At 38.8% G+C, this 26,561-nt stretch overlaps 1 protein-coding gene across 3 annotated transcripts in view; it reads right to left on the bottom strand.

Moving 5' to 3' along the window:
- Positions 1 to 26,561, bottom strand: part of RAB28 (RAB28, member RAS oncogene family) — a 123,186-nt gene that overhangs the window by 70,919 nt on the left and 25,706 nt on the right. For all 3 annotated transcript variants that reach the window (XM_006144903.3, XM_006144902.3, XM_014586432.1), the window contains exon 4: positions 22,750 to 22,879. In XM_006144903.3, coding sequence (XP_006144965.1) covers positions 22,750 to 22,879 — 130 coding nt within the window. The remainder of the gene's footprint in view (positions 1 to 22,749; positions 22,880 to 26,561) is intronic.

Here is a 26,561-nt window from a genome sequence, read left to right as displayed (position 1 = left end):
ATTAGAGAAAAGTCACTAGAAGAACATTAGTTCAGAAAGAAGTAAAATAAACAAGCTTTATAATTAAATCTATTGGGACCAGCAGTTAGTGTAATGGCTATGTCACTGAACTCCCATGTAGTCGACCATGGTTCAAGTCCGGATCCGGTGGCTTAAACTCACGCCGGGCACGTGTGCATGCGTGCCCAAGATCCTGAGAGGAGAATGAAGGATAAGTGATTATGGCGTGGCAATCCCCCCTGGGGGGTGATTTTTCACTTTCTGTCTCTCTGTCTTTCGCTGTCTTTCTGGCAAACACATGCACCCTATAGCAAAAACCTCTCCAAAAAAAAAAAATTAAACCTACCATACTAGCTAAAAAAGAGCAGTTCATTTAAAAACTACCTGTTTCTGAAAGTCACATAAATATTATATGCAGGGACTTCAAATGGAAAAAAAACAGACTTAAGATATAAGCCTATTTTGGCAAAAAATAAGAAAGAAATCCACTCATAATTGTCTCATAATACACCTTTTCTATGAACTCTGGGAAGACTCCTCATATTTATGTAAATCAATTTTTTCACCCTTATTTTGGATTCTATTTTAACTTAACAAGTATCAAGTTAGAAAAAAAGGAAGGGGACTACAATTATATTATAGACTTACACTTTTGTTGTGCAAGTACAATGAACATACTGGACAGAACCCACTCCTTTCACAGCTACAGTTCACTGAAGATGGGATTCATGACATGTGTGCCTAGGACTGAGCCATGCCTAACAGAGGAGCTCAGTGGGTTATACAGCGACAGTTACTTACGTTAAGTCTGCTCTGGCATTTCTGTATTGCTTATTTTGCAGGAATCTCCAATTAGAGAGAATTCAGAGCATGCCTTTCAATTTAGTACATATGTAAAATCACATACAGAGTGAAAAGCACCCTAAAAAAATCACCTCATTTAGCCTAATTAACTACCTGGTAATTCCCTTAAAAGTAGTTATCTGATAAAATACAGACCATAGTTATTCTTATTTTTCCATTGTTAGCAATATATCTCTTTTATAGTCTACAGGAGCTAATTTCTGCCATTCCCTGAATGATAATGAGAATGTATTTTCACAGTGGCAATTGGTGACATTTCTATAAATCAATGTGCTTCAGTGATACCTAAATAAAAGCTTATTTCACTATAATGATGCTTCCAGGCTTCCCTCAAGTCAGGTGGTTACTTGCAGTTAATGATCTGTGACATACCACACAAGTAGTCCTAAAAAGACTTATTATCCACTGCATGTGCAACAACATTTGCTTTATGGATGGCTAAATGAATGAAGACATTCAATGTAACTGTAAAAGTAAAATCAAAAGGAAACTTACAAGTAACATGTTTTCTTTAAGTAAAAGGGCTATGACCATTTTCCATTAATACTTAACCTTTTGCTGGAGCAGTGCAAGCACATATAATGCTCAGATCCATAAAGCCCAAGAGCTGTTCTGGGTTAATGCTAACTAGCTGCCCCCAATCTAAAAGAACGGTTAACTTTCCAAGTATGTGAGCTCATCAGTCTGTACTGCTGACCTCAAAGTCCTATCACAAAGTCTGACGGACAGTAAAATGGGCAAAGATGCCGTATATGTAACTTAAGAACATGTCTTTTAATCAAGTTTAATACAAACGTGCAAAAAAACAAAAGAAAAAAATGATGCTGCATACAAAATGTGCTAATCTTACTCTAGCTGGCAGACTTTGTAGGCATTCACATGTTTACCGTTCATAATAGTATCTCATTTACTAGACTCAGCTTTTGTCCACGTACGTCACTGTGGATTAACTATCCCCCTAGGTACAATTAAGGACTTTCCATTTGTTGTAAGAAGAGCGAAGTATGAAGGGTACGGCCAGAAATAACATTATACCTCAACCAAAAACAGAAGCACATTCAAGCTTCAATGATGGCTTATGCAGCATCTTTTTTTTTTATTAGACACATGCCTACATAATAAAACAAACTGGAGATAAAAATTCAAGGCAATAGTACAACAGCTTTCACCATTCATACTGGGTGTCAAAATTATATTATCTTCATCAACTGAATTTAAACAATTTTTCAGAAAAATATACATACTTTTAAACTGTACGTTAAATGAGAGTTTGGCTTCCAAACAGTAACTATAACCAAAATTGTAATCATTATCTATTTATTTCAAATATATTTTGAAAAATTAAGTTTTTTATTTTAAATCCTTAATTAGATAAAAATATATACTTTTCAGGGCCTCCACCCATTACTCATAGGTAGAAGACAGAATTTGAAGAGAAAATAAGAAAGACAAAAACAACTAACATATAATAGCACTATTACACAGCAGACATGGTTATAGACATGGTTAATTTAAGCCCCACAAAGACCTCCTTATGGAATAGGCAGTAAAAACAGAGGTATAAAAGGTAAGGTAACAAGAGAGTCCATATATGACCCTAAGCAGTCTTGATTAGGAGTCGGTGCCATTAACCACTACGCTATATTCTTCCCGTATTAAAGATCTTACAGTGGTGGAATATACAATAAAACAAGTATCCTTAAGGGAAAGCAACATTTCTCATCTTTTTAAACTCGAAATCTTAAATAAAAATTAAGTAATTGGGACAGCCTGTTGTCTGCTGGTTAAGGTGGCTGGATCCAACATGGGTGACTGTACATACAGTTCAAGTCCCAGACCCAGCAGCTTGAGAAATACACTCTGGGCACGTGTGTGTGTGTGTCCAAAATCATACCAGGAGAGAGAAACGGAGGACAAAAGATTGCAGCATGGGACGTTGCTTTCTCACTTTCCCTTGCTCTTGTATATGATCATCTCAACAGATGTTAAACAAACAAAAAGAGCAAATTCAATATCATTAAATGATTAAAAACTCCCAAAATCATAGGTACAGAAGGGGGCCAGCTCAATGGCCCAGTGGATAAGGCTGCTAGATCCCACACGACCGACTACACAGTTTGAATCCTGGACTCAGCAGCGTAAGAAACACACCAGGTACATGTGCACACATTCCCAAAATCTCTGAAGGAGGGGAAAGAGAGAAGTGATTGCAGCATGACCATTCCCCGTAAGCAGTGCTTTGTCCTCTGTTTCTCTGGCAAGTACGCACACACTCTAACCAAAAAAAAAAAAAAAAAGGTATACAAGGATGCCCACTCTGAACACTTCCATTCAAGATAGGTCTGAAAGTGCTGAATAAGAAATAAAAGGCAACCAAATTGGTAAGGAAAAGTCAGATTGTTTGCAGATGACATGCTCTTATACAAAGACACCCCTAAAGGGGACCAACAGTGGCACTGTGGTAGCACAGTGCTCTCCAAGACTGACTCACATGGGTCTGTGTCCTGAGACCTTATGATCCTCCCCTTCAGGGACTGGCTGAAGCTGGGATGGACTGTGCTGTGAAGACCCTGTTAGAGGTGACTCTCTCTCTGTGTCTCTCTCTTTCTCCCACTCACAGATGAAAAAAACTTGAGAAAAAAACCCTAAAGACACAACCTAAAACTGTTATAATTAATACACAAATTCAATAAAATCACAGAATACAAAAATCAAAATTATTTCTACATTAACAAACTATCCAAAAAATAAATCAAGAAAACAATCTAATTTACAATAGCATCAAAAAATACTTACAGAGAACAGCAGGTGGCATGGTGGTTAAGGGTACTGGCCTCCCACACAGCTGACTGTAGTTCAGGTCCCAGACCTGGCGTCTTGCTTTTTCACTTTCCCTCTCTCTCTCATTCTGTCCCTCTCTGGTCAAATTAAAATAAATAAAGTTAAATAAAAATAATAATACTAAAAATACTTACAAATAAACTTAACCAAAGACATCGAAGACCTGTACACTGAAAACTACAAAACACTAATTTAAAAAAATTTTTGAAGAAGACATAAACAGGGCCAGCCCCATAGAGAAGTGGTTAAATTCACTGAATTAGAAAACAGTCCATGAGAGGCCAGCAGGTGGCATGGTGATTGAGGGCACTGGATTCCCACATGGCTGACCATGGTACAAATCCTGGGCCTGGCGTCTTGCTTTCTCACTTTCTCTTCCTTTCTCTTCCTTTCTCTCTCTCTCTCTGTCTCTTTCTCTCTCTCTCTCTCTCCCACCTCTCTGGTCAAATTAATTAACTAGTTAATAATTAATTAATTAATTAATTAATATTCTTCAAAAAAAAAGGGAAAGAAATCAGACCATGGACATCCCAACCCCAGCAGCTTGAAAAACACACTGGCATGTGTGCCCCAAATCCTTGTGGGATGGAAAAATAGAGGAAGGATTGTGGCATGACCACATCCCAAGGGGAGAGGATACTTTCTCTCTCTCTCTCTTTTCTCTATTTCTCTCTATCTCACAAGCACACATAGCCTCTGACAAATTTAAAAATAATAATAAAATGTAAATGGAAAGATATTTTATGTTTATGGATTAGAAGAATTAATATTGTTAAAAATGTCCCTACTATTCAAAGTAATCTGTAGACTCAATGCAATTCCTATATGAATTCCAGTGACATTTTCACAGAAATAGAAAAAAAGAATTCTGAAATTTGTATGGAATCACAAAAGATCCCAAATAGTCAAAGAGATCTTAACCAAAAAAAAAAAAAAAAAGCTGGGGTCATCATGCTACCTTATTTCAAACTATACGATGAGCTACAGTGATCAAAACAGCATGATAATGGCATAAAAACTGACATCCAGATCAATGAACAGAGTCCAGACATAAAAACACTCATTGACAGTCAAATGCCTTTTGGAGATAAAAAATCTGAGCTCAAAGGTACGTAAAAACTAGGGGGAAAATATTATTTTCACTTGATCATCTCAAAAGGTGGTTCCATCTTTGAAACAGAAAATTAATTTTTAAGTTTATTCATTCTATTCATTATGGAGAGCATGTCCACATACACATACACAAGACAGACAGGGAGACAAGATCTCACCTTGATTCCCTTTCCACAGCCCTCCAGCTCTTCATGATCCCAGGAAGGCACACATGTGCCTGGTATGTTTTCAGAGATCAAAACCTACACTCAGCCATATGGATTCCAGCACTGGAAATTCAGTTTGATACTGACTGTACCACCAGGCTAGGCCTGACATAGAAATTTAATTTTCTAGTCATTCATATCACAAATATGTACTAACCATTTCTATGTGTATGGGCCTAAGCCAGACACAAGAGTAATAGCAGTGAATGAGGCAGATGGCTACCCTTCATGGACCTCGAATTATATACCATCTACCTAACTCAAAAGGGAAAAAATTGTTTCTGCTCTAAAACAGATGACTTTTTTAGAAGAATCACATGGTTTAATAAGAAGGGGGAAAATAGCCAAAATTATTAAAAAAAAAAAAAAAAACTGGTGAGAAGCTATTTGTTGCTAGTATTCTGTCCCAGTCTGTTTACCTCAGATCCTCTATAAAGAGTTTAGGAATGAAAGTTCTTACATATCCTTCATATTCTACCTCTTTACTTAATCAGAATCAATGAAATATACTGCAGAGTAAGAAAAAGAAAGACTAATTAGGAACTCTATCTAAAAATGGAACAAGCTCAAAATTTAAAAAAGAACACATTCCATGTCAACAGGTATTCGCGTTTTCCCCTTTTCAATCTCCACACCCTCTCTTTCGCATGCTATCAATGTAAAACATCCTTTCAGAGCAGCACCAAGAGTTTACTCACATTCTCTACAGCTGCTATCCCATTTATCAACAGAGCACCTTCCACAGCAGCACTACGTATACATGTGCCTCTACTCTGTCTGCAATCCATTTCCCTCCCTTCTCTCTCCAATTTACTCTAATCATCTTTCATCCCCATCACTTCAATGAACCTACGTGCCAAGGTCACCACCAATTACCTCAACACTGCTTAATCTAATAACCATTCTCAACCCTCATCTGTGGATTACTCCCTTCTCCTAACAATATCTTTATGCTTGTCTTCCAGAACACTTCACTCATGGCTTTCCTCTACCTCTGCTTGCTATATTTCAATTCCTTTGCTGATCTCTCTTCATTTTTTCTAAAACATGGGTGTAACACAAGGCTTAATCTTTGAACTCCTTCTCTTTTTACACTCAGTCCTTTGGAAAATGCATCTGATCTTACGGCTTTAAATGTAATCAACACGCTGCTGACTACTTTGTATTGCCAGAGAGAGATATAATGAAAAAGTGTCCTTTCCCAGTGGGGCATGATCATGCCACAATTTTTTCCTCCTTTTCGCAACCACTCAGGATTTGGGGCATGCACATGCACCCAGAATGGTTTTTAAGCCACAGGGGATGGGACGGAAGCTGCACTAAACCATGTGGAATCAGTTCCCTGTGCACAGTGTTTAACCACTGTGCTAACAGGCCTGTTCACCAGGCTGTTGACTCTAAACTACACCATGCCCCTGTATTCCAGGCTCGTATCCAATTGCCTACAAACCACTTCCACATAGATGTTTTAAAAAGTGCCTCAAGGGCCAGCAGGTAGCACAGTGCTTATGGTGCTGGATTCCCACATAGCTGACCACGGTTCAAGTCCTAGACCCAGCAGCATGAAAATCATGCCAGGCACATGTGTGTGTACCTAAAATTCTGAGAGAAAAATGGAGAAGGGATTGTGGCATGGCCATCAGCCCTGGTGGGTGGTGGTGGTGGGGGGGGTGTCTTATTTTATCTTCCCTTGCTCTGTCTCTCCCGTAAGCACATGTGCTGTATGGGGCGGCGGGGGGGAGGGGGGGTTACTTTTAAAAAGGACCATAAAGAAGGCGCCTCAAACTTACTATATCCAAAACAAAACTGTTGATCCTCATCCAAAACCTACTCTTCCTCATCTCAGTAAGTGAAACTTCAGCATTTCTGATGTTTAAATTAAAAATCTTGGCATTATCTTGCTTCTTCTCCCCTCTGCTACACAGTCAATCTTTGAGAAAATCCATCAGCCCAACCTTTTGAATACATTTGGAAGCCAACTACTTTCGCTTCTCACTGTTTCTACTATCACGCTGGTCCATGCTACCACTATTTCTTACTTGGATTATATCCAAAAACACCTACATACAACCTAGAGCCTTAATAGTCTAAAAACTGAATACTGAAATGAGCCAAAAAAAAAGTATTTCTGTAAAAATAAGAAGACAAAAGAGTTTTTAAACTACATGTGAAGTTAAAATTAAACTCTCTTAGAATTATATGGCAATATATATGTTCAACTTAAGAACGTTCTACTAAACATAGCTTGGGTCTCCAATTTTAGATACAGAAGGTACTTACTACCTCATGCAATCCCCATATTTTATATGCAAGGTTCACCCTAAATGGTTAAGTGAATAGCCCAAGGTCAAGTAGCTAAATAAAATGACAACATCAAGAAAAACGATGGGGACCAGCAGTTAGCATAATGGCTATGTCGCTGGACTCTCATGTAGTCGACCACAGTTCGAGTCCCAGACCCAGCGGCTTAAACTCACGCCAGGCGCGTGTGCATGCGTGCCCAAGATCCCGAGAGGAGAATGGAGGAGAAGGGATTGTGGCATGGCCATCCTCCCTGGGGGGTGATTTCTCACTTTCTGTCTCTCTGTCTCTATCTGTCTGGCGAGCGCCCGCACCCTATAGCAAAAACCTCTCAAAAAAAAAAAAAAAAAAAGAAAAACAATGACTTTTCTGATCCCCAGAACTAGCGTTCCTTTAAATTATATCTGATTTGTTCTACAATCTCCATAAATATAAATGAAAATAACATTACTAAATGCACTTGGTATATAATGATACACATTGACTGAATGTAAAATAATAATAATAAATTTTTTAAAATACATTATTGGAAGGACCAGCAGGTAGCGTAACGGCTATGTCGCTTAAATCCCATTTAGCCACGGTTCAAGTCCCAGAGCTGGTGGGCTTAAACTCACGCCAGGCACGTGTGCGTGCATGCCCAAGATCCCAAGAGGAGAATGGAGGAGAAGGGACTGCGGCATGGCCATCCTCCCTGGGGGGTGATTTCTCGCTTTCTGTCTCTCTGTCTCTCTCTGACTTTTTGGCGAGTGCACGCACCCTATAGCAAAAACCTTTCAAAAAATATATATATATTATTAGAAGGCTTAAATTATATTAATAAAAATTTCAAATCCCCTTTTCACAAAGAAATCTGTTTTTATAATTCTATGTTCTTTTATTTAATAGTAATTTAATATTTTGACCAGCCACATAGCCTAGTGTTTGGGGGAGCTGGATCCACATGACTGATCACAACTCGAATCCCAGTCCTAGTGGCTTGAAAAACATACAAGGCATGTGTGCTCAAAATCCCAATGAGATAAAAAATAAGGAAGGGATTGTTCCGTAACTATGCTCCACTGAGGGGTGCTTTCTTCCTCTACCTTTCTCTTTGTCTCTCTCTGGTGAGCATATGTACCATCTGACAAAATTTTAAAATTAGTATGTGATAGTTAATTTCTTCTAAAATTTAAAATTAGAGATTCATTATAAAATAAACAAAAATAAGATGGATCATGCTTTCTTTAGCAACTTAATAAACTTTCTCTGTCATGGCATGACAAAAAGAAGATGGATAGAAATCAAGTAAACTGATTGTTACAACCAAAATGCTTAAAAAACTCTCCCAAAATAAAGGGAAAAAAACATAAAAACTGAGGCCAGCAGGTGACATGGTGCTGAGGTGCTGGACTCCCACATGGACTCTCCATAGCCAACTATGGTTTGAGTCCTGGCCCTGGTGGCTTACTTTCTCACTTTCTCTCTCATCAAATTAAAAAATAATAATGAAGTAAAATAAATTACTTAAAATAATGATAAAATCAAATCAACAATTTTTTGAGAGAGATTTTTTGCTATAGGGCATGTACACTCACCAGAGAGACAGACAGAAATCGAGCAATCACTGCCCTCCCACCCCCGGGGAGATGGCCATGCCACAATCCCTTCTCCTCCAATCTCCTTTTGGGATCTTGGGCACACACACACACACGTGCACCCAGCGTGAGTTTAAACCATCGGATCTGGGACTCGAGCCATGGTCAACTGTGTGGGAGTCCAGTGATGCAACCATTAAGCCATCTGCTGGTCTCAATAAATAATTTACAAAAACTGTAATATTTCTTAGGCAAGGTAAATTACAGTGCTATCAAAATGGTTTGAGGTAAGCCATCTTAAAATAACAGAATAACATAACTGTCAAGTAAAAAAAAAAGTTTTTGATTAATATTAAGAAACAGTACTTGTTGGCCAGCAGGTAGGGTGGTGGTGAAGGTGCTAGACTCCTGCATGGCCAACCATGGCTTGAGTCTCAGACCTGCTGGCTTGAAAGTCACACCAGGCGCATGTGCATGTGCACTCAAAATCCCAGGAATAAAATGGAGAAGGGAATGTAGCGTGGCCATCCCTCCTAGGGGGTGACTCCTTATTTTCCCCTCTCTCTATCTGTCTCTTCCTGGTGAGTCCAAGTGCCCTACCGCAAAAAAATAGCACTCATTTGTTACCTTCCCCAACAGCTGTCAGTCACAATACCAGTCGGAAGCCGAGCTTATTCATTTAATTGGGAGACAGTACTCAACTTGAAATGCTATCAGCATGTTTCAAAAGTACTGTAAGTGTGAAATTCCATGTAAGAGAACAGCTTTAAGTGTATACAGTATATTAAAATACTTTCTCACTCAGTATATAGAAATGCTCTCAGCATATTCCAGTAAGTACATACTCATAACTCTGTAAGAAAATTTTGCATGTTAAGAAAAGTAAAAGAAGAAAAAGTAGAAATAATAGGTCCATCTTTAAAAGACAATTGGATCTCAACCAGCCAAAGATACAGTGGTTAAAAGTGGCTCAATTTCGGGACCAGCAGTTGGTGTAATGGCTATGTCGCTGAACTCCCATGTAGTAAACCGCAGTTCAAGACCCGGACCCAGTGGCTTAAATTCATGGTCGGTGCATGTGCGTGCGTGCCCAAGAACCCGAGAGGAGAATGGAGGAGAAGAAATTGCGGCATGGCCATCCCCCCGGGGGATGATTTCTCGCTTTCTATCTCTCTGTCTCTGTCTTTCTGGCAAGCGCATGCACTCTATAGGAAAAACCTCTCAAAAAAACAAAGTGGCTCGATCGGCTGACGGTGCTATTTAAATCCCAGGCCCTGTAGCTTGAGAAATACACAGGGCACATGTGTGTGCATGCCCAAAATCTGAAGAGGAGAATGAAAGAGAAGGGACTGCACCACAGGCATCCCCCTGCCAGGAGCAGTTTCTCACTTTCGCTCTGTCTTTGACCAGCACATGAACCTACTATAGCAAATTTAAAAAAAAAAAAATTTGGATCAGATTCTTTCGGATTACTATTATTCAGAACAAAAAAGAGGAGGACTCCCACATGACTATCCACCGTTTGCGTCCTGGACCTAATGTCTTGCTTTCTCACTTTCCCTCCATCTCTAGTGAACACACATGCCCTATAGGAAATTAAAAATAATGATGATTGAGGACCAGCAAATACAGTAATGGTTACATCACTGGTCTCCCACGTAGTCAACTGCAGTTTCAGTCCTAGACCCAGTGGCTTAAAACTCATGCTGGTACATGTGTGTGTGTGTGTGTGTGTGCCCTAAATCCCAAGTGGAGCTTCTCTCTGGCAAGTGCACATGCCCCGTAACAAAAATCTCTCTAAAAAAAGTAATAATTATTATGAATTAAATATTTTTTTAAAAATAACGAAAAAAGGAAAGTATTTTTAAAAAATGGGGAAAGGTGGGGGCCAGCAGGTGGCATGGTGGTTGAGGCACTGGATTCCCACATGGCAACCCACAGTTCAATTCCTGGACCTGATGGCTTACTATCTCACTTTAACTTTCTCTCCAGTCAAATTTAAAAATGATAATGATCATCAATAAAATTAAATAATTATTTAAAAACAAATGCAAAGGGGGAAATATTTTCATTTAGAATGTATAAACAGAAAAAATTTTTCAAATCCTTAAAAATGTTTTTTGGGGGTCAGCTGGTAGCATGGTGGTTAAGGTAGCTGGATCCTACATGGCATTCTGTGCAGTTCAAGTCCTGGATCTACTGGCTTTAAAAACACAATCGGCCCAACTCTACTGGCTTGAAAACCACACTGGGCACATGTGCATACATGCCCCAAATCCCAAGAACATGGAGGAGAAGGGATTGTGGAATGGCCATGCCCCATGGGAGATACTTTCTTACTCTCTCTCTCTCTCTCTCTCTCTCGACCAAGCACATGTGACTTACTGTGAAACTAAATAAATAAAAATAATAAACTTTTGTTTAGTTTTATAAATTCTAAGCTCTTTTAAGCAAATAGGTAACGACAAGCTCACTTTGGTATAGTATCATAGTTTTTCAATTGTATAGAACTAGATATGAATTCTGCAACATAAGAATAAAATTAGATGTTATCTCCTTAACAGTTTCACTGTCTACTTCCCATACGAAATAGAAATTTTTGAAAACTCAAAAGAGTCACAGTATAAGCAAGTACTTTCATATAAATTCTAGTAAAGTTTTTCAAACTGGACATACAACCGTTTCTTACACTCTTCTATTACTGAGGGAGGAAGTATCTTAAAAGCCTTGTGATTATTTTAGTGAGCACACTGGTAAAATTTTCAACATGAAATTTGTTTTATTAATACATTTCCACTGAGTTCAGGGAACCCAACTTAGAGGGTACATTAAAATGTAACCTTTAAGCCTCCCAATGTAAAACATCACTTCCTGGGCAGAGATAATACTCCAGGGACAATCCATCACTGTTAAGAAGAATATACACTCACCATTGTTAATTAGTGTTGATGCACTCTTCTCTACACCCTCATCTGTCATGAAGACTGTTTACAAATCGGAGTTATTAGTCTTTATTTGGGAAAGGATCTGGTTAATATCTTTAAGAGTAGAAATCATTCATCTATCCATTCTATACTGGAGCATGATAATTCCTACCCTCAGTACAAGTTACTGATAACCACCACCCCTCCACTAACTAAGAAGCTATAAATCAGGACAAGGGCAGCTTCTATGCAACCCCTGTTAATTCTGTTTACAATCTATCCAACTGAGAATGTTAGCTAGTCAGTGGATAAACTAGCTGATGGAGCAGATAGTAGAAAAGCATAACAAATTAAAGCTAGAAAATAACAAAATGACAAATTAAAATGCCACATGGTTATAAAACATGGATGACTGAATTTTAAATTAATCTTTAAAGAATTAATTTTCTTGAATAATTTCAATTATATACCAGTCTAAAGTATTTTTAAAAAATTAAACCTATACTTTAGAAAAGACTATGATGTTTTAAAATTAAACACAAAAATAAAAAACTTGCAAATAAAAAGTCAAAACTATAGTTTTCTAACTTAATGTAAAAATCACAATTAAGAAAAAGAAGCACACTTTCTAAATCATTTATTATGTAACCTAAAATCATGACATAAAATCTATGCTGTTTTACTTCAAACGTGACCCTGTATAATACAACTAAAATGTACTGGGTTATCGACAAAGTCATGACGCATTTTTGCATAGAAAAACGTGATGACTTTCCCAACAACCTAATATTTCCTAAGAAATCTCCTCTAACATTATTAACCAGGATGGAATTCAGTAGACCAGTGACCCTGAAGACCAGTGAACAGATTCCCTATATATCTATATTAGTATTTTTCCTTATTAAGAAAACCATTTTCCAGGACCAGCAGGAGGCGTGGTAGTTAAGGCTCTGGACACTCCCACATGGTCCACCATGGTTCAAGTCCTGGACCTGGTGGCTTGCTTTCTCACTTTTCTCTCTCTTTCTGTGTCTCTCTGGTCAAAATCAAAATGAATGAATGAATAAATAAATAAATAAATCTTTAAAGAAAGAGAAAAAAGAAAACCATTTTCCCCAAATAACACATCCTGGGCCATAAACACTTCTAATTTCAACAGTCTTCATAAAAAGACTTTTATTCATTCATTATTCAAGCAGTGTTCTAAGTGATGATGTCTTTAGCCTTTATAAAGCTTAGATTTTAAGAGGGAAAGACACACAAAAAAACAATTATCAGATGTCAAAGAGATTATGCTGATAACTGAACAGTAATATGACAAAAAAGGGACTAGATGGTTGCTTTAGATTGAATGGTCAAAGAAAGCAATTGTAAAGAGATGACACTTGGGACCCAGCAGTTGGCGTAATGGTTATGTCGCTGGACTCCCACGTTGTCGACTGCGGTTCGAGTCCCAGACCCAGTGGCTTAAACTCACACCAGGCGCGAGTGCGTGCGTGCCCAAGATCCCAAGAGGAGAATGGAGGAGAAGGGATTGAGGTGTGGTCTTCCCCTCTGGGGGGTGATTTCTCACTTTCTATCTCTCTGTCTCTCTCTGTCTGTCTGGCGAGCACATGCACCCTATAGCAAAAACCTCTCAAAAAAAAAAAAAAAAAGAAAAGACAAAAAAGAAAAAAATAAAGAGATGACACTTAAGATGCTATAGCATTCCTAGTGAGAGCCAGACACCACATGGTGATCATGGTTGGAGTTCTAGCTCCAGTGCCTTCAGAAATATTCCAGGCACATGTGTTTGCATGCCCCAAATCCAAACAGGATGGAGAAATGGATGAGAAGGGGTCTTAGCATGACCACATCCCATGGGGGGCTGTTTCTTTTTCTCTCTCCCCCCCCCCTTGCGCCCGGCCATGCCTTTTCTCTGTGATAAGCACATGAGCCCTCTGGCATTTAAAATTAAATAAATAAATAATGTTACATGAATAAAAAAATGGAGTTAACCAAATGCAAAAACCAAAGAGAACAGCATTTCAATCAGAAGAAACACTAAGGCACAACCAAATTTGGAATATTTTAGGAACAGAGGAAAAAAAATCTTGTGCATATAAAGGAAGCAATTAAAAGATGATGTCTGAGAGGTAGCCAGATAGCCCAGAGTTTGGTAAACCTGGGTAAGGAGTTCAGATTTCAGTCTACATATGATGAGAAAGGACCAAAAGTTCTTAGGCAAAAGTCACATACCATGGTTTCCATGTGGAAACTAGACTACATGAAACCAAAGCAAGCAGACAGAAAACCAGCTAGAAGGCTACTGTACTGGAGCCAGCAGGTGGCATAATAGTTAAGGCAGTGGACTCCCACATGGTTGACCGTAGTTCGAATCCTGGAACCAACGGCTTGAAACACACTGAGCATACATGCATGAATGCCTGCCCAAAACCCTGAGATGAGAATGGATGGAAAGAGACTGCAGCATGGCCATCTTCCCTCGGGGGTGATTTCTCTCTGTCTCTCCAGCAAGCAGAAGTGCCCTATAGCAAAAAAAAAAAAAATCTCTCTTCAAAAGAAAAAAGAGAGGAGGAGGAAGAGGCTGCAGGCCACTACTGTGCTATTAATAGTTTATACGAGAGGTATGATATATCAGGCCAACGCCAGGCCCATCTGGGATAAGACCTTAGATGGACATGAATTAAAAACTCCTAGGCTTTGATGAAGGGAGAATCTCCCAATGCTAGAAAAGTCAGGAAATCAGATATGAAGATAGCTGGATTTGGTTCCTTTCCTTGCATAAGTTCCCTTATGTGATAATATAATTGTTTCTGGGTGCTTATGTAGCTGGATCTGTGGCCTTTGAGACATCTGACTCCACATGGCTACGGAGATCATTCATTTTGGCTAAACGTCTGTGATATGTACAAAATAAGTATGTGTTTTATCTTCTTTCCCATTTTGAAATTAACTACCAGGATTTTTTTTTTTTAACCTAAGTAAAAACCGTAAGGCCAGCAGGTGGCGAGGTGGTTAGGCACTGGCTCTCACATGTTCAAGTGGGACACAGTTCAAGTCCCAGAACCAACAACTTAAAAAAACACACCAGGGGAAAATAAAAGGGGGCGGGGGGTACATGTGTGTGCATGCATGTGCGTGCCCAAAACCCCAAGAGGAGAATGGAGGAGGGAAGAGATGGCAGCATGGCCATCCCCCCACCCCCAAGCCTCCAGGGGGTTATTTCTCACTTTACTTCTCTATTTGTCTCTCTCCAGGAAACGCATGTACCCTACGGCAAAAATTCAAAAAAAGAGAAAAGAAAGAAAGAAAAAATATGTGTAGCTGGGCTATAGGAGGAGCTAATATAATCCAAATCTAGCAACCAATATAATTCCAAACCTAGCAAAACTAATTATGGTTTTAATAAGATGCTGCATAGACCAGGTTTGACACTGCGACCCAAGAAGCAGACGTACTCGAGGAAGATAAAAACTTACACCGCAGGGCCAGGTGGCTTGCTGGCTAAGGCAGTGAGATCCCACATGACTGGCTCTGGAGTTTGCGTCCCAGACCCAGTGCCTTGAGAAATATGCCAGGCAAGTGTGTGCATGTCCAAAACCCCAAAATGGGAAATGGAAGACAAGGCACTATGGTGTGACCATTCTCCATAGGGAGATAACTTCTATCATCTTTTCCCTCTCTTTTCTCTGACTCTCTGTGTCTCTCTGATGAGCTCATGCACTCTCTAGCAAAAACAAAAACAAAAACCTTCTGCCCTGGTATTCAGGTCCACCCAACCGAGCTGCAGCTGAAAACAACAATCCTGACATCATTAAGTCTCCTGTGAACTTGTCGAGAACATAATAAACTGCTGTGCTGGACAAACAGCATGTGGTTCCCCTTTTACTTTCTCTTCATTTCCCCTTTAAAAATCTTTCTTTTCAACCAGAAATGGGGAGATGGTCTTTGGACATTAGTTCGCCATCATTCACATACATGCGAGGTCACTGGCTTTCTGAATAAAGCCACCTTTCCTTTCCACCACACTTGTCTCTCTATTTAAAAAAAAAAAAAATTGTTCATTTAATTTATTTGCTCATTTATTTTTCTAATTTGGCCAGAGAGAGAAAGAGTGAGAAAGCAAGCCACCAGGTCTGGGACTCAAACCATAATCAGCCATGTGGGGGAGTCCAGCATCTTAACCACCACGCCACCTGTTGGTCCCCCACAGTTGTCTCTGGAGTATTGGCTTTCAAATGGTGTGCAGCCAAACTTGGGTTTGGTATCGATTTCATCTGGTTACAAACAAATGACCTTCCATGAATATTTGGATATAAACTATATTTCTTAATCTTAACAATAAGACAGCAAAAGAAAAGCAGTCAAATTTTTAGAAAAATTTGGAGATGGCAGGAAAAAAAGGCTAAAATTAAGATCTATGTTTGTAAGTTCCAATCACTCCCTAAGGATTCTCTTTAGCTCAGCCTTTGAGCAAATTAATAATGGCTAGCTTAACATATATGGTTGGCACTCAAAAATGTTCACTGAGTAAATGGCCCTACCCAACATATAGCATGAGAACTACGGTGAGAAAGAGAATTTTCTAAAAACAATTTCCCCAGGCCATGAAGAATCTACTTCAGCATTTCTAATTTGTAATCTGTGATCACTAAAATTGAAACAATCTATGCTCAGTACTTTCAAAAGACTATTACCATTGATAATAATAATAATTACTTAGTGAACGCTTACTATGCATAAGATCACAGGTACAGGCGTTTCATGCAGTATCTCGCTTCATGTTTAGGCCAACTTTATCAGACAGAAACTACTACACTCACTTCCAGATGGCAGAAATTGAGGCTTAACGATGCAAAGTAGGGGGACTGGCCAGTGGCAATGCAGTTGAAGGCGCTGGACTCCCACATGGCTGATGGTGGTTTGAGTCCCAAACCTGGCAGCTTGCTTTCTTACACACACACTCACACACACTCTCTCTCTCTCTCTCTCTCTCTCTCTCTCTCACACACACACACACACACACACACACACACTTATACTGTCCCTCTCTAGTCAAATTTAAATAAATAAATAAAATTAAGTTAAATAAAGGGAAAAAAGAAGATGATGTAAAGTAGGGGCCAGCAGATGGCATGGTGGTTACATCGTTGAACTCCCACATGGCCAACCACAATTCAAGTCAGGGACCCCATTGGCTTGAAACCCACACTAGACGTGTGTGTGTGCTTGCTCAAGATCCTGGGAGGAGAAGAGATTATGGCATGCCCATCCCTCTGGAGGATGACTTCTCACTTTCCTTGTCACTGTCTCTGTCTATTTCCCCATGAACAATCACGCCCTATGGAAAACAAAATCTCTTTAAGAGAAAAGACAAAAAAATAATAAGGTCAGCAGGTGGCATGATTGTTAACACTGGATTCCCACATGGCTGACCATGGTTTGAGTCCTAGGCCTAGTGGCTTGAAAATCACACCAGGTACACGTGCATACATACCCAAAATCCTGAGAAGAGAATGGAAAAGGGAATGCAGAGTGATCATCCTCCCTAGGGGATGACATCTCACTTTCCTTCTCTCTGTCTCTCCCTGACTAATCCATGCACCCTATGACAAAAACCTGGTGGGGAGGGAGGGGGATGTAAAGTAACTAGGGCCCAGTTAGAGACCCAGCAGTAATGCAACTGGACCCTTATGGAAAAGCTTCTGGGTCCACGTCTAGGAACCTTCCTGAGACCCTAGGAAGGGTGAGACAGGGGTAGATCACAGCATGAGAATCTTGTGGGCGCCTCTCTCTGTCTCTCTCCCTCTTTCTCGCTCTTCCATGGAAGAAATAAGCAAACTTAAAAAAAGATGTAAAGTAACATCTGATGTAATGCTGTTAAGTAAAGAAATTAGGCTTGTAAGTAAAGTCTATCTAAACCCAAAGTTCTATGATGTTAACCACTACTCAATTCTTTAACAAGTTAAATAAGTACAAAGAAATAACACTAACTAGTGTCTGATAGCTTTTCAGAATAGAATACCAAATTAAAATAATTTAAATATTGCATACTTTTAAGTACTAAAGTAATTACTGTTCTGGGACCAGCAGGTGGCATTGTAGTTAAGGCACTGAACTCCCACATGGCTGACTGTGGTTCGAGTGCCAGACTTGGTAGCTTGAAAATCATACCAGGTGTGTGTGCATGCAAGCCCAAAATCCCAAGAGGAGAATGGAGAAGGATTGTGGCATGGCCATCCTCCTGGGGAGGTGATTTCTCACTTTCCCTCTCTTCATCTCTGTCTCTCTCATGTACAACCTATGGCAAAAAAAATAATTTCTAATTACCAATTATTCTGTCCATTTCATGAAAGCACATCCCTTCCTCTTTTAGCCACTTCATTAATCTTCTCTAGGTACTCTCTACATGTAAATACAATAAAACCTCATTTTTTATAGAAATAAAGTCATTACTAATTTTTATATCAGACAATCCTCTACATTCAGCCCAAATTTCCTAGAGTTTACTATATTTTAATAAAAAGCAAATGATCATATAACTTACAAATTAAAAGTTCTTAATATGGGATAAATGAACAGACACTTTGTATAGAAATGTATATTTTCTTTCTATTTTTCTCTCTCCCACTAACTTTGGCTAAAAGATAGCTACTGCTACCAGTAGTCTCAAAACCTACAAACATTTCTTTCCAATATTTTTTTTTTATTATTTAAGTTGTAAGGAATAGGACAAATGATGGATGTAAAAGCATATTCAGGAAGAAGTTGACTCTGTTCAGAGAATGAGCATGATGATCCAGTCTGCAACGCATGCCATCGTGTTCTCTTGTTGTTGTGCCTTTAATTAATATGTTAATTCTTGGGACCAGCAGTTAGCGTAATAGCTATGTCGCTGGACTACCATGTAGTCGACCGCAGTTCGAGTCCGGGACCCAGAGGCTTAAACTCACACCGGGCGCGTATGTGTGCATGCCCAAGATCCCAAGAGGAGAATGGAGGAGAAGGGATTGCAGCATGGTCATCTCCCCTGTGGGCTGATTTCTCGCTTTCTGTCTCTCTGTCTCTATGTCTGTCTGGAGAGCACACGCACCCTATAGTAAAAACAAAAACAAACAAACAAAAAAAACTCTCAAAAAAAATATGTTAAGTCTTCATTAGTATTATTGCTTTTTCATATAAGTAGCTCTCATGAAAAAAAATTAACATATACTACTATATTATACTAATGTAACATAAATTTAGAAATAGAAATCACAAAATATTTAGAAGACTCAGAGTTAAACAGCCCTAATAGGCTTAACTGTGGAAGGATCTTTCGTTACGTGATCGTGAAATTGGGCCAGTGACAGATTATGCAGTAGATACTATCCAGAAATATGTTCACCTATAATCTCTCCATTTCTTACATATATAACATACCATGTGACTACACACTTATTGTATAAACTCATTCTGAGAGATTATAAATACACGCAAGGAAAAGGTCATAACTAAGTCAAAAGTTAAAAAAAAACTCTTGACTTTTACGCTATTAAATCTCAAATATAACACTGTATAATTGTTTTCATAAATTCAAATAACTTGCACAGTATTTGTTTTTAAGCCTGAGGCCATCAGCCTAGTCCAATAGTCATCCAGTCTAATATCCAGTCTTTGACAGTAATCACTGATGGGCACTTCAGAGGACAGCATAATATATGACATAATGTATAGCACTAGTGTCCCTGATGGTGATTAGATTATAGAGTTCAACCTCTCTCCCTCCTCAATATGAAACCTTCAATAAAGCCTAAATTTAACACTAATATAAGCCTATGCTTTGGTAACATGGCAAATGACTAAGAAATGATCTCCTAAAATGGAAAGCTATACCTAGAAACAGAACTTAAGCTAACCGGGCTGTTCCATGGCCTAGTGGTTAAGGGAGCCAGTCCTCACATGGCTGGCCACACAGTTTGAGTACCAAACCTGACAGCTTGAAAAACATGCCAGTGCTCAAAATCTAGACAGGTTGGAGAAATGGAGGAGAAGGAATCGCATCCTGACTGCACCCCATTGCAGGGGTGCTTCCTTCCTCTACCTCTCTCTGTCTCTGGAAAGGACATGTACCCTCTGACAAATAAAAAGAACAGAAACAAAAAAAGGACTTAAGCTCATCAAAATTTATGACTTATAAAGAGGGATTTCAATTCATTGAAAAGCATCGAATTCACTCACTTAAAAAGAATTATTTACAAAATAGATGAGCAAAATCTAACCAACCAAAGCATTAAAAAAAAAAATACAACTTTGGGCCAGCTGGCAGCATGGTGCTTAAGGCACTGGACTCCCATATGGCCAATTGCAGTTCAAGTCCCAGACCTGGCAGCTTTCTCTCTCTCTCTCTCTCTCTCTTTCTCTCTCTCTCTCTCTGTCTCTGTCTCTGGTGAGTGCACATGCCCTATAGCAATTTTTTTAAATAATAATAATAGTAATAAAATTAATTAATAACAAAAATTACAGGGTCATCAGGTAGCATTGTGGTTGAGGCACTGGCTCCCACATGGCTGACTGCAGGTTCAAGTACTAGATCCAGCGACTTGAAAGTCACCACCAGACACATGTGTGTATGCCCAAAATCCTAAGAGGAGAATGGAGAGGGATCGTAGGGATGACTTCTTGCCTTTGTCTCTCTGACTCTCCAGCGAGTTCCCACACTCTATAGCAAAAATCTCAAAAAAAAAATTACAACTTCGAGCCAAGTCATGACATTTTGTGATATGTAATAAATACTGTTTTTGAGAGTTGAACAATGTTTGTACTCCTAACTCTTCAGAAAAATTACATTCACACCTGTTTTGTACTGGTTTAAATTAAGGCCTGGGTTTATTAAATGCTCATCTCAGTGTGCAAAACGACATAATATAGAAATCTTGGTTTGGTCCTTCAGGACACACTATTTCCTTAACAATTACAGAGAAAAATGTACTATAATTTTAAGACCTTTAGAGAAAATAATTCTCTTGGTAGTATATGTAGATATTGATTTAACAACCCTTGTAGTCAGGAAACGATTTCTGACCTAAATCCTCCATGGTATAATTTGAAATCATTTTCATTCTTTTTCTGACCTCAAGTAAGTTAGAAGATCAGATCATATCAAAATATTTCACTTATTTAAAAACCGTTATTAATGTCTCCTTTTCCAGGTTACACTGCATGACTATGAACCAAATAGTCTTTACTGAATTAAATTTTTGGATTTTTAAATATTATACATCATATCACAAGAGACAGATCTCAAGAATTACTTACTCATAATTTTTACAAGTACTGCTACTTTCCCAATATGTTATTTTTCAAAAACAAAATTTCAAAATAAATCCCCAAAACTCAGAAAAAGACATTTAAAAAAGATGGGAGCTGGGGACCAGCAGTTGGCATACTGGCTATGGCACTGGACTCTCATGTAATCGACCACAGTTTGAGTCCTAGACCTGGTGACTTAAACTCATTCCAGGCACGTGTGTGTGTGTGCCCAAAGGAGGATGGAGAAGAGATTGTGGAATGGCCATCCCCCCTGGGGGGTGATTTCTCGCTTTCTGTCTCTCTGTCTCTTTCTGTCTTTCTGGAGAGCACGCACATCCTATAGCAAAAACCTCTCAAAAAATAAAATAAAATAAAAAAGATGGGAGCTGGACTGGCAGTTGGCATGGTACTTAAAGCACTGGACTCCCACATCGCCAAGCAAGGTTCAAGTCCTGTACCTGGCAGCTTGCTTTCTCACTTTGTCTCTCTTCAGTCAAATTAAAAAATAATAATAAAAATAAAACGAAGTAAAGTAATTCCTTTTTTTTTTTTTTTTTGAGAGAGAGATTTTTGCTATCGGGCGTATGCACTCACCGAAAAGACAGAGAGAGATAGAAAGCAGTAAATCACTACCCAGGGGGATGGCTACGCCCGCAATCTCTTCTCCATTCTCCTCTCTGGATCTTTGGCATGCACACACACATGCCCAGCATGAGTTTAAGCCACCAGGTCCAGGACTTGAACTGCAGTTGACTACATGGAATCGAGCGACATAGCCATTACGCCAACTGCTGGTCCCTAAGTGAAGTAATTCTTTAAAAAAAAAAAAAGAAAGAAAATGGGCGCACAGACCACTGAATATAAAATTCCACACAGTTTTCCTTCCCTAGAATAGGAGCTCATTTAATGAAATGTGCCTCTCAAAACCCCTGGGAGAGAGCTGAGTCTGCAATGCAAAATCATAAAATCTGCAGCTGTGTTGCTGTTCTTAATAGTCCGTGCTGCTTCCTTAGACCACAGGAAGCTAAAACATATACTGTCAGACCTGAGCACCTCCATAGGACTTACACAAAGTAACAGCAGTTACGATAGACCCAGCATCAAAATAGTTATTGAAAAGATCGTACACACCCTATAAATGTTCTTCTTAAACAATTTGCTCTTTCCAAAACAGCAGCATCAAAATACCAAACCTTTTATTTATTTTTTTTTTTTAGAAGTAAAAGCTACAGAAAAAGCCAATGTCTTAGTTCTCAGTTCAAGCTGTTAAAACATAGCCTAGACAATGAACTAGTTCTCACAGTTTTGAAGAATGGGAGGTCCACGTTCAAGGTACCAGAAGATTCAGTGTCCAGTGAAGGCCCTTTTCCTGGTTTACAAGTGACTACTTCCTTGCCTTCTATATCCCACATGACAAAGAGAAACATCATTCCTTTCAAGTCTTTTCTGATAATGACACTGACCCCATTCATGGTGGCCACTCTCGTGACCTAATTACCTCCCAAAAGCTCCGTCTCCAACAGCACATGTGGATTAGGGCTTCAACGCATGAGTTGGAAAAGGACACAAATGTTCAGTCCATAGCAGCAAATAAACTTTACTATACATAAAGAAGCAATAATAACTTACTTTTATTTCCCACCAAGGCAACCAATGGTTGAGTTTCTGATTCTTCGCTCACTTTCTTCACCATAGTATACCAATCTTCTAAATTCTCAAAGCTTTGATGATTTGTAACATCATATACCAAAAGGACCCCCTGTTACAAAAGAGTTAGTTATAGAGTATTTGTAAAGCACTACTTGAAAGAAAAATTACTAATAAATATTCTTGAATAATGCTTCAGCTATGCCAATCAGGGTACAAAAATATAAATGTAGAGTGTTTTCGACTTATATTAGTTACTAGCAGATAAAAAATATTAACTGTTTTCATTCAAGACAAATCCAACAATTAAGATACAATGCAAGAGAAAATATAATTACATTAAAATTTTAAGTGGTTTCCCAATAAGATATCCAGGATATGTTCAATACGTTACATTGTAGTAAATATTAGAAAATCATATAAAGTTAGTAAAATAAAAAAGGCTATAAGGTCTACATTCCTCTGATTGCATGAGGTCAAACAGTTAAACCTTTCAATAAGTAACCATCTGCTGCTACTCTTTTTAAATATATTTTTTAATGGAGATCTATGTCACCCCTTAGTAGTCAACTTCAGTGTTTAACACAATTTTCTTTAAATAAAATGTTGATTTCCTCCTTTGGTCCTCTGTGCATTTGAAGAACAACTTGAGAATATCCTCCTTACAATAACCCTTCATGTACTTGAAGATATTTAAATAACTTCTTTATTGTCTCTTTTCCAGAGTAAACAAACTTAGTTCCTTAAACTTGCCTCAAAGGTCCTACTCCTACCCCTTTAATCATAGTTGTTGATTCTTCCCAGGACACACTACATATAGCTTTCTGACATCCCCTTTAAAATGAGCAATGTAAAACTGGACATGATACTGTAATAAGAGTCTGAGCAAAGCCAAATATAACAGAAGGATTGTTTCCTGCCTCTTATATACATATTCCTTTTAATTTATCCCATTATTTTGTGTGGGAAGGAGAAGTATATATACACACAAAAATAGCAGTACCACATTCTTGATTCTCATCCAGTTTGTGGTCAAACACTTAATATCAAGCTCTGCACAGAGTCCAAGTCTGGACCTAATGGCACTATGTCTACTTCTTAAGTTATAATAATAAAAGCCAACTACTTTTTTTTGTACATACTATGTATCAGACATGTATCTGGGTCTTTTTCTTAATTTTTACAATAATTATAAAAGAGTGGTAGTATGATTTCCATTTTACTGATAAACAGAGGTTAAAATAAGCAACATCATACAGATAAGTTAGTTATGGAGGCAGGATCTGAATTAAGGACTACATGACTAAAAACATGTGCCTACCAACATGAATACCATAAACATTCTAGGTGTTAGGAACATCAGTTCTGGATCTCAAGGAGCCCATAGTCTTGTAGCAAAACCAACCATTTAAACACACAATGCAGTGGTCATGGCCCACAGCATGACGGCTAAGCATTGTAAATAGGGAGTCAAGTCCCACATGGTCAACAATGGTTCAAATCCCAGCCCAATGACTTAGGAAAAGAAAAAAGAAGAAAAATATACCAGATGTGTAAGTGTGTGTGAGTGTGTGTGTGTGTGTGTGTGTGTGTGTGAGAGAGAGAGAGAGAGAGAGAGAGAGAGAATGCCTCAAATCCTTATAAGATGAAGAAATAAAAGAAAAAAGATTACATATGATCAAACAAGTCTCATTGGCACATTTGCATACACGCTCTCTCTTTCATAAGCACAAGTACCCTCTGGTAATAAAATTTTTTAAAAGAAAAATCTACGCATAAATTTCAAAAATTCTTCACATCAAAATAAACTTGTACTAGGACCAGCAGTTAGCGTAATGGCTATGTCGCCGGACTCCCAAGTAGTCAACCACGATTCACATCCCGGACCTGGTGGCTTAAAACTCACGCCAGGCACATGTGCGTCTGTGCCCAAGATCCCGAGAGAATGGAGGAGAAGGGATTGTGGCGTGGCCATCCCCCCTGGGGGGGGTGATTTCTTGCTGTCTGTCTCTGTCTCTGTCTGGCAAGCGCACGCGCCCAAAAGCAAAAAAAAAAAAACAAAACTTGTACTTAAGACCAGCATGTCACATGATGGGAAAGGTGGTAGATTCCCACAAGACTAATTGCAGTTTGAGTCTTGGACTGGGTGGCTTGAAAATCATGACAAATAAATAAATACATTACGTACCTACATACAGACAGAAATGTTAAAAAATAATAAAATTACAATGGATTTTTCCTTTAACTCCATTTTCCCAAAAACTTTTTGAAGTATTCTTATATTGAGCTGTCAAAAAAGTCATAATGTATTTTTTCTATGTTTTTCTATACAGAATTATCATTACCTTTCCTGATAACCCAATACATTTGTTAGTTAAGGAGAATTCTACAATAAAACCCCAGGCCACTGTTATAATAGATTTCAGTCCTTGTACCACCATCTACCGATCTTGAGTTAGGTATCTGTTAAAATACTTTTAATATACCTAACATGCCTATGTGAAAAAGTGAAATAATAAAAATAGACTTAATTTGGGGGGCAGGGCAGCAGGTAGCATCATAATTAAGGCACTGGATCCCACATGGCCAACTCCCGAGGTTCAAGTCCCAGAACCAATAGTCATATGTGCATGTGTGCCCAAAATACCAAGAGGGAGAATAAAGGTCATTCTCCTCTCTCTCTCTCTCTCTCTCTCTCTCTCTTTCTCCCTCCCTCCCTCCCTCCCTCCCTCATGAGTGTATGAACCCTTATGGGGAAAAAAAAATCTTTATTTTTAAATTCACACACTATAGGGGCCAGCAAGTAGCTTTGGTGGTTGTGGTACTAGACTCTCACAAAGCCAACCGTGGTTTGAGTCCCAGACTTGGTGACTTGAAAATGATGCCAGGAGCACGTGCAAGCATGCCCAAGATGAGAATGGAGAAGACAAGACTGCAACATGGCCATCCCTCTGGGGGGGGGGTGGTAATTTCTCACTTCCCCTTTTCTTATCTCTGTCTGGCAAGTGCACACACACCATGACAAAAATCTTTTTTAAAAAATTAACATACTGGGGGAATAGCAGATGGCCTAATGGCTATATCGCTGAACTCCCATGTAATCAACCATGGTTCAAGTCCCAGACCCAGTGGCTTAAACTTAATACTGGGTGTATGTGCATGCGTGCCCACGATCCTGAGAGGAGAATGGATGAGAAGGGAGTATGGTGTGGCCATGCCCTCGGGGGTTGATTTCTCAATTTCTGTCTGTTTCTGTCTCTCTGGTGAGCGCACGTACACCATAGCAAAAATCTCTCAATTAAAAAAAAAAAAAAAACTATTCAATTGCAAATTTTCTATTACTCAGGTTTTCATGGCGACTTTTTCAGATAGGTTTTAAATTCATAAAGAGAGCCTAAACCTATGATGCTTAAATCTTAAGATTTTCAGAATGTCCTTTTACTTCAGAACGTCAACTTGGGACCTGCCTATGTAGCCTGATCATTGTGGACCACTGCATTACGTCTGCACCGCTGTGGCTGGCCAGACTATTGTAAAGACTCTGATTAATATATGAAAATATTTATCCCAACATATTATGAATATGATAAAATGTATGCAAGTAAAAGAGTGCCATCATTTACTGATGATCAACGCTAGATCAGATATGGAATGAAAATGAAAAGGCACTGACCTAGACTAGGGTTGATAAACTATGATCCATGGATCAAATCCAGCCACCTGCAGATACATGTTGAGTGAAGCATAGTCAGTCATTTGTTTAAGTATTACGGTAGCTGCTTCTGACAGCAGAG

Source organism: Tupaia chinensis, unplaced genomic scaffold (assembly GCF_000334495.1).
Source record: "Tupaia chinensis unplaced genomic scaffold, TupChi_1.0 Scaffold000138_1, whole genome shotgun sequence".
Classification (NCBI taxonomy): Eukaryota; Metazoa; Chordata; class Mammalia; order Scandentia; family Tupaiidae; genus Tupaia; species Tupaia belangeri.
This window is presented reverse-complemented; position numbering and strand designations above follow the sequence as displayed.